Here is a 13,511-nt window from a genome sequence, read left to right as displayed (position 1 = left end):
TTACCAGGCAGTATCCTGTAACCTTGTCGCAGGTGCTTGCATGGCCATTGCAGCTGCAGCCGTCACACACGCCAAGGTATTGTCCATTGGGTACACGGTTAAACCCAGGGGCACAGGTCTCGCATGAAAGACCCACGTAACTCTGAGGGCATCTGAAAGCAAAGAGCATTTTCAATACTTTTTCATGTCTTTCACGTCCAGTTACTTAAATAAGTCACACAAGCAAACATGGGCTTTCCCCTCTGCAAACCCAATGTCGCCCGATAAATATGCATCAATCCAGATTTTCCAACAATATCTTGGTATCATGGAAGTGCAAGTGAAACAGCAAACTAAAGGTGGATGGGAAAGATGGGATCAGTCATTTATTATTAGAAATCTGCACACAATTGATATACAGGCATCTCAAGTTTTGTGCGGGAGTATTGAGCTTGAAAAGCAGTGCCTAATTCAAATAGGCCTAAATTAAACATAGAAGCAAATACGCTGTCAGCAGTAAATTTGAGTGCATTGTTAAAACAATACCAGCACTAAAACAAGCTGTGGTATTAAAGGAACAAGCGCTTTCTTTTAAAAATGCATAAGTCTAACAGGCGTAAAACGTGAGTTGCCAGTATAGGTATTTCACATCACCACACACAAATTCAGATTCCCATTTTTGCTTAACATCCTCCCACTCTAATTCCAACCGAGCCCCACCCCCCCCCACCCCACATTAAATTGATAACACAGCCTCGTCCCCCACGCAAAAGATCAGAGAACTCAGCTCAGCGAATGCAGAGTTACAGGGAAAATGGGGAACAAAAGCAACCGGAAGTTCACAATTGATGTTGTTTTATGGCGACACTTTAAAAAAAAAATTTCAGGAAAATTCAAAGAAACTGTTAGTTGCCGCTGGCGTAAATTAGTGCAGAAGCAGATGGAGATGATGATGTGGTTCTGGCTGTAATGCAGTTTCTGAAGTGACAGTGAGATACGAGGAAACCCAGTTTACCTGCACTCCTCAACAACCAGTGGTCTTCCCAGGTTTGTAACCTCCACGCTGGTGGTATCCATGACGATGTCACTGAGACCCACACTGGCCATCCTGTTGTCATACTTAGTTTGGATAAGAATGCTGTCCAGATTAGCCAATGTCATCATGAGGTCCTCACGGGTCACAGGAGTTCCTGACTCGTGCTGCCACTTATCCTGCAGAGAGCCATGAAACGTTTAGAAACATTGCTACACAGTTTTACTCCAGCTGTTTCATTGCAGACATTAAACAGCTTGGAAACAGAAGAGAAAATGGAGGGTGGACACAAAAAGTAACTCACTGGGCCAGACTGCATAATAGGGGATGTTTTCGGGTCAAGGAGTTTGCCATATACTTCACCTTGCCTCCTCCCCAGTCAATAAAATCAGCTGATCCCCACCCCATTACAATGACTTTCCCTTCCAAACCCCATATCCGTTTCACCCAGGAAATTATCATATTCAGCATCCACAGAGCTTTCTGAGTAAGTGAATTCAAGTAAGATGCTTAGGACCTTTTGTTTCAAGGAATTTCCCTTTATCTTACCAACTGCCGAGAATATTCCTTCTTCTTGGATGTTCCATCCTCTAATAACCCTCCAATTCCGCAGATGTGGAGAGAATGTTCCCACTAGCGGGAGAGTCTGGAACTGGAGGTGGTAGCCGCAGAATTAAAGGACGCTCTTTGAGGAAGGGAGGTGAGCAGAATTTCTTCAGTCAGAGGGTGGTGAATCTGTGGAATTCTTTGCCACAGAAGGCTATAGAGGCAATTTAGGATATTTTTAAGGGAGAGATAGATAAGATTCTTAATTAGTACAGGTGTCAGAGGTTATGGGGAGAAGGCAGGAGAATGGGGTTAGGAGAGAGATATAGATCAGCCATGATTGAATGGCGGAGTAGACTTGATGGGCCGAATGGCCTAATTCTGCTCCTATTCCTTATGACCTTATGATCACTTTAATAAATCATGTGCCATCCTTCATTAAATACAGAGACATCAAGGTACTTAACACAAGCTGTACAAACCACAGCTGGCCCAGGGTTCCCTCCCTACCGACCCATCAGTGCAATTGTCTCTTTAAATGCCCTTTGAAAGGCCAGGCAAGGCACTCACTTCAAAGTGAATTAGGGACAGGTAACAAAGGCAGTTCCTTCATGAGATCCTTGCTGCTCAGGCAAGTTATCAATTGGCCGTCAATGCTAATCCGGGACTCCAGACTCTTTTCCTGTCTCAGTAATTCAAATGCGCATCTAGATATACTTTCTAAATTCTGTGAGAGTGCCTGCCTCCACTCCTCACTCAGGCAGAAGATGAGATGGGATAACACCCAGTGACCGGTTTTCATCGGCCATCTTCTCCCCAAGTGTATGAGAGGAGTTCTAAAAACCTTAATTAGCTGAATAACCAGACACGTCCCCAGAGAATGTCACTTCAGGAACACCAGCAGTGGAAGAGAAATTTCTCAGGGTATTTCAAAAACATGATCTGGCCTGGAGATTACAGTGGCAAGTGGAATTTTTTATGTTCATAACCCCTCCCCAAAGCTGCTCCCTTCCGAGCATCCATGTTGGTAGCTGTCACAATGCCTTCACCTCCCATCCTGTGCCTGAGCTTCCTCCCACAGTAACACAACAAAACCATCGTTAAAGTAAAGCACAGGTGCAGGAGTAACACAGTGGATCAGGAAACATCTCTGGAGGACATGAATAGATGATGTTTCAGTTCAGGACTTTTATTCAGATTCATGGATAGGTGATGTTTTGAATTGAGACCCTTCCTAAGATCTGGAAAAAGGGTCCTGACCCGAAATGTCACCTAGAGGGGCATCTTGGTTGGCACGAATAAGTTGGGCTGAAGGACCTGCTCCCACGCTGTATGACTCAGTAATGTTCTCCAGATATGCTGCCTCAATTACTCCGGCACTTTGTGTGCTTTTTTATTTGTATACCAGCATCTGCAGTTCCTTGCTTCACTTTAAAACTATCGTTAAAGCTTCTCGATGGATATCGATAATGGAGTTGACAGACGTCAGATTGGGAATTGTCCACTTACCTCAGTGAAGATTATATCCCTCTGATTAATGACGTTGGGATAAGCAGGTCTCTTCACTTTGTAGACTAGTTTTCTCCCGTTGCCTGTTATAATTACATCAAGTTTGCCCTCGGGCTCTACCTGCCCTCTCGGCACACTGTAGCGAACCTTGTAGCGCAGGTGACCACCGTAGGAATCGACCTGTCGAGAAACAGTATTTGGAAAACTGTCAGCACATTGGGATTTTGGAAACCTACACTTCCACAGGCATGAGGCGCATCATTGCTTTTTTTCTGGTTAAAGCTATGAAGTGTGAACTATTGGGGCATTGAGTATAAATAAGAGTCAGGACGGCATGTTGCAGATTTCTAGGTTTTGGTTAAGCCGCATTTGGAGTATTATGTGCAGTTCTGGTCGCCGCATTACAGAAAGGATGTGGAGGGTTTGGAGAGAGTGCAGAAGAGTTTGACCTGAATCCTCTCTGGATTACAGTGTATCAGCTACAGGGAGAGGTTGGACAAACATGGATAGTTATCTCTGGAACACCAGAGGTTGAGGTGAGATCTGATAGTCGCATATGATACTATAAGAGGCACAGGTAGGGTAGACAGTCAGAATCTTTTTCCTAGGATGGAAATGTCAAAGGCAAGAGGCCCCAGCCTTAAGATGAGAGAGACAAAGTTTAATGGAAATGTGTGGGGGAAGTGTTTGTTTAACATGGAGTGGTGGATGTCTGGAACGCACTATCAGGCATGGTGGGGGAGGCAAATACAAGAGTAGCATTTAAAATGATTTAAGAAAGGCACATGTGTGTGCTGTGATGTGTATTACATGCAGGCAGGAGATTAGTTTAACTTGGCGCCATACTCGGCATAGACATAGTGGGCCGAAGGGCCTGTTCCTCTGCTGTAACTGTTCTACATTCTATGTTCTTCAGTGGGTGACCAAATATACTTTAGCAAGTTAAATTCTGGTCAGACATACAAATTAAATGTCAGGACCTGAGGAGCACCAACGTACACAGATACCACAGCGTGCAAGTTTGCAGCTCCCTGTAACTCAAGTGGATAAGGTAGTAAAGAAGGCATTTGACATACTTGCCTTCATACGCCACAGCATTGACTATGAGAGTTGGGACATCTTGTTGCAGTTGCACAAAAACATTTGTGAGACTACACTTTGTGTGCAGATCTGGTCATCGCACTACATACAAGATGAGCTCGCAATAGAGGGAGTGCAGAAGAGATTCACCACAATGTTTCAAGGAATGGAGGGCTGTTCTTATCAGAAGAGATGGGATGCACTGGGTTTAATCCCACTAGGGAGGCGAGAGGTTTACACAATTACAACGAGCATCAGTAAGGTAGATTTCAGAATATTTTTCCAAGGGCAAAGTCCAGAACTAGAGGGCACAAGTTTATGGTGAAAGGAGGGAAATTTAAAGGGTAAGCTTTTCACACACAGAGAGGTGAATATTTGGAATGAACTGCCAAGGAGATGGTATGGGCAGCTACAATTACAATGTCTAAAAGGCACTTGGATAGATTTTTAGATGGGAAAGAAGTAGAGGGGTCTAATTCAAGCAAGTGGGATCAGCGTAGATAGGCATCACAGTCGACATGGAAGAGGTGGGCTGAAAGGGGCACATTTCTAATGATTTTATGATTAAACTATTATACATTTTCCACTTTAAAATAAATCATTCATACATCTCCACCATGATTATGCAGCACTCAATAAGTCAAAACATTTCTTGCTCTCATCACACATGGCTGCATCGCCAATAATAATAGATAAATGTAATGATATATAATGTTGTAGATTCCTAAATAAATAATACACTGCCAAAACTAAAGAGGACATTCACTGAGTGAGTGGTGCTTGTAAATACAGAAGGTAGACATAACCATTGTATTTGTTTCCTGACTCAAACAATTTCTATGTTGCCAAATAACCGAACAAGATCCGAGGCCGAGCCATCCAGCCATGGTGTTGAGGCTGGCTTTGATCAATACCTCGTCCAACAGTGATCACCAACTATTGTCAGATCAAGATAATGATCTGACAATGGCACAGTCATGCAGCGGCACAGCAGCTGGGATATGGACCAAGCGCAGGCAGGTGGAACTAGTGTAGCTGGGATATGTTGGCCGGTGTGCGCAAGTTGGGCCGAAGGGCCTGTTTCCACACTGTATCACTCTATGACCTGGGTTCACCCTGTGACCATGTGGGTTTTCTCTGCATGCTCTGGGTTCCTCCCACATTCCAATGATACCAGGTTTGTAGGTTAATTGGTTTCTGTAAATTGTCCCTAGAATGTAGGACAGAACTAGTGTACGTGCGATTGTTAGTCGACGTGGATTCTGTGGGCTGAAGAGCCTGTTTCCATGCTGTATCTCGAAACTACACTAAAATAATGTAAGCGCAGCATTGCCTTAAATAGCGTGGTAATTATTGTTGCCTAGTTTAGGTTTTTAATTTAGAGATACAGTGCGGAAACAGGCCCTTCAGCCCACCGAGTCCACACCGACCAGGAACCCTATCCCACGCACCAGCAACAATTTACCCATATATCAAGCCAATGAACCTACAAACCTGTACTACAAAGTGTGGGAGTAAACCGAAGATCTCGGAGAAAACCCATGCGGTCACGGGGAGAACGTGCAGGCAGCACCCGCAGACGGGATCGAACCCGTGTTTCCAGCGCTGCAAGTCTCCCGCTCTGCCACCGTACCGCCATTGGTTGAGGAATGGACAGAGCACCGGGGAAAAAGGCCAATCACCGTTCATCGGTGGATCTGCCCGAGTTCGTACACCAGGCTAATGACTAACAGTTGTACCAAATGCCTGTTATCCTAATCTGTAGAGTTTGTATCTCCTTCCTAAGGAAGTAGATTGGTTTGTGAGTAAAATCTGTCAATTACTTAAATAATTAAATTACTGAGATAAGTTAGTCATGCAATTTCGTGAAAAGAAAATGTCAATGCATGTGATCTTTTGATTAAAGTCCGAATATCAAAGTAAGATTATCTTTATTCTGGATCAAGAATCGCAGTGTGCTGACAAGCTAAAATGAGAACCATCAGTGGTAACTTTCAAAGAAAGGAACTTTGGAACGCAACAAACCCGAATTCATCCAGTGTGAAATTTATGTAATTTGGAATAGAAATGTCAACATTTAACTACAACTTTCAAAGCCGCTCTTTATTTTGTTTGTGCTGAGCAATAGCAGTGAAACAGACTCATTGGAATTAGCCATGCACAAGTTCAGTCAGCGGATCCTGCAACACAGGAGCACCACTGAAATGTCACACCACAACATGTCAAGTCTTCCTACTGACATATATTGCCTTTACCTGGCAGTCTAGGTTTCTGTTGTCTCCTCAGCCACTGCTCAACAAAGCAGGAAGCTTGACACACAAAATGCATGAGTAATGCATTGCGGGTCGAGACCTTTCTTCAGACAGTCTGAGGAAGCATCTCGACCCGAGACGTCAACCATTACTTCCCTCCAGAGATGTGGCCTGTCCCGCTGAGTTACTCCAGCATTTTGTGTCCATCTTCGGTGTAAACCAACATCTGCAGTTCCTTCCCTCACAAAGCAGGGAGCTTGTCCAGATTAAGCTTCCCATTAAGACTCCAGTCAAGTGAAACTATTAGAACAAAATTCTCACAACCCATTTTGATGTGCAGTTAAACAGGTGATGATTAAGAGTGCCACCACTCTCCTGATTATACAAGTCAAACTGCAGAGGTGAAATGCATCAACAGACCATTTACAGTATCCTCCAAATTATGGCCATGATATACAATTGCCCTTAAAAATGTAATAAGAGCAAAAAATCATTATGACTATTAAACACTCGCAAAGAGTTGTAAACTGGAAGACTGTTTGATTAAAATGTGAGATGACATTGGAAGAAAAATATGGGGAATTCATGTCCGTCAAAATCATAACACTTCAAATGCACCTTATATCCCAAAAACTGCTTTGGGAGAGTCCAGAAAGACTCTTGGCTGAGGAACCGCCTTGAGAGATCGACCAGTTTAAATTCTCCTTTCTCTGGGTCCACGATCATCTGAGAGTTGGTGAGAGGAGGTAGCGGTGGCTGGGATGATGCAGGCACTGTCACATTCACACCTAGGAGAGAGAACATGATCACAGTGTCACCTTAAAAAGCCCATTTGGTCAATGGTTTCCGACCCCAGAATGTCCCAACTACTAAAGATAATCAAAAGAGCAGGCCGTAGTGGACTGTGCTGAGCAGAGGGGGAGGATATCTAGTGCAAGAAGAAAGCTTTCAGCTTAATGTTAATCGGTCAACATCAAGATGATTTGTTCTAAAAACAGAAAATGCATGAAACACCCAGCATGTCAGGCAGCAAAACAATGGAGAGAAATGGATTTAATGTATTGGGTCAGAAACATTCATTGGAAATGGGAAGGGCAGAAAAGTAGTGAGATAGAAGTTGCAATGAGGGATAGATAGGAGAAAGGGAATCTCTGTGAACGAGTGTGGTCAGGGTTAACCAGTGGGGAAGCTTTTACCAAGGTCATCTGGTCACTGGGTTAATGGTGGGAGATTGGGTGGTCCTTTGTTCATGAAATCTGTGAAACTGGAGCAGTTAGAGAATGTGAGAATGTGAATTGAGCGTGAATATAGTCTGAAGAAGGATCGCGACAGGAAACGTCACTCATCCTTTTTCTCCATAGATGCTGCCTGACCTGCTGAGTTACTCCAGCATTTTGTGTCTATTTTTATGAATAGAGAGGAATGTGGGAGTTGTTAGATATGAGTCTGCAGGACCTGCTCAACAGACTATGCTGGTGGAGTTAGTCTGTTCACTCAGCTTCATTGGAGACCCAAGTCAGTTGCTCCATCAGCAGCAAGGATTTAACTTACGGCGGGTCGCTGGTCCTTACCGACAACTGACTGCCCAAAGTCTTCTGTCCCTATTACATGGAGAACCATCTATTGCATAGTGTCGACCTCACTCATCAGTTCATTGAACGAGCTTAAAACTTGTCAGTTCAATCTACTTCCCCTCAGCCATCAGGCTATTAAACCTGGCTCGGACAAAACTCTGATTATTAGCTACCACTTTCTGTTATTTGCACTATCAGTTTATTTATTCATGTGTGTATATATTTATATCATGGTATATGGACACATTTATCTGTTTTGTAGTAAATGCCTACTATTTTCTGTGTGCTTAAGCAAAGCAAGAATTTCATTGTCCTATACAGGGACACATGACAATAAACTCACTTGAACTCACTTGAACTTGAACTTCTGAAGGAAGCTACATTCAGTTCCTCATATGGCATTCCTGTATGATGAAAAGCCATCATCCTGAAACATTAACTCTCCTCAGATGCTGCCCGACCTGCCATAGTTTCAGCATTTTCCTTATTTATTAAAAGCCAACCTTTCTAGCAATCATTAAAATCTCTCTTGGATTTCTTTAAGAAGTTAATCAAACTCCTGTGACACCTATATATAGAACGAACTCCGCAAATCTTTTCCTATTTACTCTTATGCCATCTTGAGTTCATACACCATCCAAAACTGTTCAATTATAAGGTTGTTGAACCTCTCATACCCAACCTTCCAAATTTCAGCTATCAGAGAGTGTAACTGAGGTATGTGATGGTGTGTCTGGTCTGTCACAGCAGGAGGTAGCATCATCAGCTGTAAAGTAGTTGCCATATTAATTTGGGTCAACTACGAAGATCACTGGGCATCTACTCCACATGGAAAGGATGTACATCACAGAGTAGCGATGTAGTCAATCTCCAGTGCAGGGTGTATCTCCATGGCCAATGGAACCTCCCAAAAATAGTCCTCAAACCACAAACAGCAAAATGCTTAGAACTGAGCAGGCACTACTAACAATCAGTGTTAGTACACAGGTGCAGCCAGTAAAGCCTCTGCTTCATAACTCCAGTGACTTGGGTATGATTCTAACCACCAGCACTGTGTGTATGGAATATGTACATTCTCCCCCTGATAGTGTGGGATTCCAACGGGTGCTCCAGTTTCCTCCCACAACCCAAATACTTATGAGTTGGTAGATTCTTTGTCACCTGGTGAGTAGGTAAGTGGTAGAATCTGGGGTGAGTATGTATGGGGTATGGGGTATGTGGGGAAAAATTAAATGGATTAGGTTAGGATTAGGTATTAAATTTTTTTTTTAATGTTTGATGGTCAGTCTGGAGCAGGTGGGCCGAAGGGTCTGAACCTATTATGTATCTCGCTAAGACTCCATTGACTTACCCATAAAATTGTCTTCTTCTGTGAAACGCAGACGTATCTGGGTTCTGTAGCGACTTGTGGGGACACAGTTATTCGTGAGACCAGAGCAGAAGCAGGGAATGCATCTCAGGGTACCTTCCACATTGAATTGTCCCCCTGGACAGAGTCCTGAAAAAGAAAGTAACACCTTAAGTCACCTGCCACAGCTGGGGCCATGCATGGCTTCATTGCAGACGGGCGAATCCAACTAAAACCTCAACTCGTTCAACTTGCGATTTTCTCAGAGCAACAGCAAATCCAGAAACAAAGACCGGTGACCATCATTCAGATAGGGCTACATGTATAGGAACATGTACCATGTTCACCCTGTCATATGGTAAGAATTTGCATCTTTTTCCGCTTAGGTTATCCAGTTGCGTCTTCTCTTTCCCACCACAATATCACGAAGGGTCTCAACCCGAAATGTCACCCATTCCTTCGCTCCATAGATGCTGCCACACCCACTGAGTTTCTCCAGCATTTTTGTCTACCTTCGATTGTTCCAGCATCTGCAGTTCCTTCTTAAACATGCCAAGCACCATAATCGTTTCGAAGATGGGGTTGGGTTGAACCATAATTTATTACATGTTGTAAGGTCTTGAGGTATGTCTTTACACATTATCTTGGCACTGAACACAAGCGGCATGATGTAATATGTGGTGAAAGGGTTACCTGGGTTGGATTTCAAAATCAGTAGTGCATCAGGTATGGCGAAAATCATCCCCCTGGCGTTGATAGCCTCACAGGTGTACGCGCCTTGGTCAGATTCCTTGACGTCCCGAATGACCAGCGTTCCCTGTCCATTCTGACTTGTCATGGTAACCCTGCGACAAGAAAGCCCAGTGAGGAAGGTTGTTCTGACTGCACTTCACGCTCACCATCATTCATCTTTGGACACTGCGTGCGGAGGGGAGAGGATTGGGCTGAAGATGTCCTGGTTGGGTTGCTGCTAGGCCTAGTCACTGCTGGCCATCCGCGAGTTACGGCGCCTGGCGGAAGAAGGCTCTGCCCAAGCCGGCTGCCTGCCCCTTTTCTGGGGTTACGTCTGCGCCCGGGTGGTACTAGAAAGGGACTATGCGCGGGCCTGGGGTGCCATGGGGGATTTCGGGGACCTCTGGATACTGCGGGGGGTGGAATGTATCCTCAGTAAGGATAGGGAAATAGTGATTTGAGAATATTTGTTTTACTTATATTATGGTGGTGGCTTTGAATAATTTAGTATTGTACATATTATTGTAAATAGGTGAATACATTATTTTTGGTTAAATAAAAGTGAGGAAGGTTGTTGGGATGAAACTGCACGGCAGCAATAACCAAACTTGCGGCTGTCTTAAGCTTCACCGTAATGTCAAAGAGCATGGCACAAAAATCCAAAACAGGATGTGGCCTTTCTTCTGGTATGCTCATATAAGCAGGGATGTATCATAAACCCGACCTCATGTAATGCAAAGGGAAAAATTAGTTTAGTTAAGTTTAGAGATACATCTCCACTGCCAACTTCATAAAAATGAGATGGAGCAATTGATAAATGGAATTAGTTCAGTTTATTTAGTTTAGAGATACAGAGGAGACACAAGCCCTTCGGACCACCAAATCTGCGCCCACCAATGATTGCCCGTACACAAGTGTTATCCGACGCACCAGGAACAATTTACAGAAGCCAATTAACCTACAAACCTGCACGTCTTGGGAATGTGGGACGAAACCGGAGCACCCAGAGAAAACCCACGCAGTCACAGAGACAAAGTGCAGACTCTGTTCAGACAGCACTTGTGGTCAGGATCGAACCCATGTCTCTGCTTTACCAAAGGGTTCATCCAGTGATTTGAGTAGGAGTTGGTGCGAGGGGAAGAGAGGGACCAGGGGACAAACAGATAGAGGGGATCTACACAGCAAGGGTTTGGCATAGCAACTATTTATACATGCAATACAACCACCATCGCAAGCAATAGTACTGCGATATATGTCCTCAACTGATATAATATACTGTACACTCATAATGTGGCATAGGGGACCCAAGCCCCCAGTAATAGTGTCTCCATATAATGCATCGATTTAACCAGTCCATGAATCACAACTTCATAAATCATCCAGCTGTTCCTCTGGAGAGCTACAAACACAGATACAAGTAGAGGAAGAGTGGAGAGACGCATGTAGCCTCCAGACTTCATTGCTGTCTTGGCTCTGCGTGCAGGACTGAGCACAGAGCCACGGTCAACAACAGCGAGGCTTTACCACACTCTGACATGAACTCGGTCAGCCTGATCTCCCGCTGCGTTTTAATTGCCCAAGGGGCTCCGAGCGGAATGAGTCAAGAGGCTTTCTCCAAATTATTTATTCGTTCAACCTCCCGTGAGATGATGGACTGATAAGTCTATTTACTGTAGAGTTTTTGTGTGCGATGAGACCAAAGTGCCACCCCCTCCACAAACCCCAAGTGCTTGATACACTCCAGCTGTCACTTTACTGCAACTCCCACTGATAGCGCAGTTTACAGTTTCTCACTGGGCTGTTATGCGGCTGAAGAACACCTACCTGCTGGTGATAGGGATGTGGCCCCAGTTCAGTCTCCAAGTGATGATGGGGGTGGGGACTCCTGCGGCCACACAGGTCAGGACCACGGTGGCACCACGCTTCACCATCACTGTTTCTTCGGGCGGTGTGATCACCTGAGGAGGTGCTGCAAGGAATAAGATTGGTTACCAGTAGACCCCTAGCAGGTTCCCCTATGAACTTTATCATAAGATCGTAAGTCGCAAGAGCAGAATGAGTCCATTCGGCCCATCGTGTCTGCTCCGCCATTCAAACATTACTTTAGTTTAGAGATACAGCGTGGAAACAGTCCCTTCAGCCCACCGAATCCACGCCGACCAGCAATCACCCCGTACACTAGTTCTACACTACACACTAGGGACGATTTGCAGAAGACAATTAACCAACAAACCTGCACATCTTTGGAATGTGAGACGAAAGCAGAGCACCTGGGGAAAACCAGCGAGGTCACAGGGAGAACGTACAAACTCCGTACAAGCAGCACCCGTAGTCAAGATCGAAACCCAGGTAAGGCAGCAACTTTACTGCTACACCACTGTGCTGCCCTAAATGTGCTCATTTAGGCTTGTAATGGGCATGTCCAGCAGGGCATTACAGGCCAAGGGAGGCGGTGTGGGTGCTTTGATGGTAGATGAGGTTCAGCTAATGTGAATATATGACCCCTCAGGTTCCATTACGTGGGGCAGCCAGTGCGGCTGAAGTAAGGCAACCTATTAATTAGTACGGGTCTCAGAGGTTATGGGGAGAAGGCAGGAGAATGTGGTTAGGAGGGAGAGATAGAGCTGCCATGATTGAATGGCAGAGTAGACTTGATGGGCCGAATGGCCTAACTCTCTTCCTATCACATGAATTATTGCCTTCTGACCAAATCCATAAAAACCCATAAACATTTGACACTTATCTGCTTTATTATTCAACTAAGTGTATCTACAGCCACAGTTTACATCCTATAACAATACGTGGTACAAACAGTTCTACTGAGCTACTATCTATGTAGTTGACGATCCTTATACTATCTTTGATTGGATGTAACTGGACTTTATCTTGCACTAAACATTATTCACATTAGTCCCTTTATCATGTATCTGTACATTGTGGATGGCTCGATTGTAATCATGCATTGTCTTTCTGCTGACTGGATAGCACTAAACAAAAGCCGTACCTCGGTACAAGTGACAATGAACTAAACTCAACTCATGCTCAACTCAGTTCCTCTCACAGAAAACAGGACATGAGCAAATGCCTCACTATCCACCTTATGTTTCCTATAAACCCAACAGCCTAACAGCGAGACAGAGTGCCCAGAGTTACGCAGTAACCCCTTCATGAACTCACCCTTTATATGTAATTCTACATTGCTCCACGAATTAGACACGGCATTGAGTGGAGAATATGCCACATCGGAGACTGGCACTGTGTTGGATCTGGGCACTACTCCCTGGGTTTACCCGCTGCATGGGGAGTGTATTCCTCTCAACCCCTGTATTACCTCTTCACTTTCCATGAAGTGCCTTCAACTGTTTTTTTCAAGCAATTCCCTGCCTTCCCTGAGGGCACTATAATTATGGCTGCATAGCTTTCACCACAGTGCCAAAGTGAGAGGCTGATAATTGGGT

The 13,511-nt window shown here is 44.5% G+C and overlaps 1 protein-coding gene across 8 annotated transcripts in view; it reads right to left on the bottom strand.

The window, feature by feature from the left end:
- hspg2 (heparan sulfate proteoglycan 2) overlaps nt 1-13,511 on the bottom strand; it is a 365,099-nt gene that overhangs the window by 193,109 nt on the left and 158,479 nt on the right. For all 8 annotated transcript variants that reach the window (XM_033047940.1, XM_033047944.1, XM_033047946.1 and 5 more), the window contains 7 exons: nt 11,878-12,022; nt 10,015-10,166; nt 9,325-9,471; nt 7,018-7,187; nt 3,068-3,247; nt 995-1,191; nt 5-152 (listed from right to left, as the gene is read on the bottom strand). In XM_033047940.1, coding sequence (XP_032903831.1) covers nt 5-152; nt 995-1,191; nt 3,068-3,247; nt 7,018-7,187; nt 9,325-9,471; nt 10,015-10,166; nt 11,878-12,022 — 1,139 coding nt within the window. The remainder of the gene's footprint in view (nt 1-4; nt 153-994; nt 1,192-3,067; nt 3,248-7,017; nt 7,188-9,324; nt 9,472-10,014; nt 10,167-11,877; nt 12,023-13,511) is intronic.

This window comes from Amblyraja radiata, chromosome 31 (genome assembly GCF_010909765.2).
Source record: "Amblyraja radiata isolate CabotCenter1 chromosome 31, sAmbRad1.1.pri, whole genome shotgun sequence".
Lineage (NCBI taxonomy): Eukaryota > Metazoa > Chordata > Chondrichthyes > Rajiformes > Rajidae > Amblyraja > Amblyraja radiata.
The sequence above is the reverse complement of the archived record's forward strand: the minus strand, read 5'-3'. Positions and strand labels throughout refer to the sequence as shown.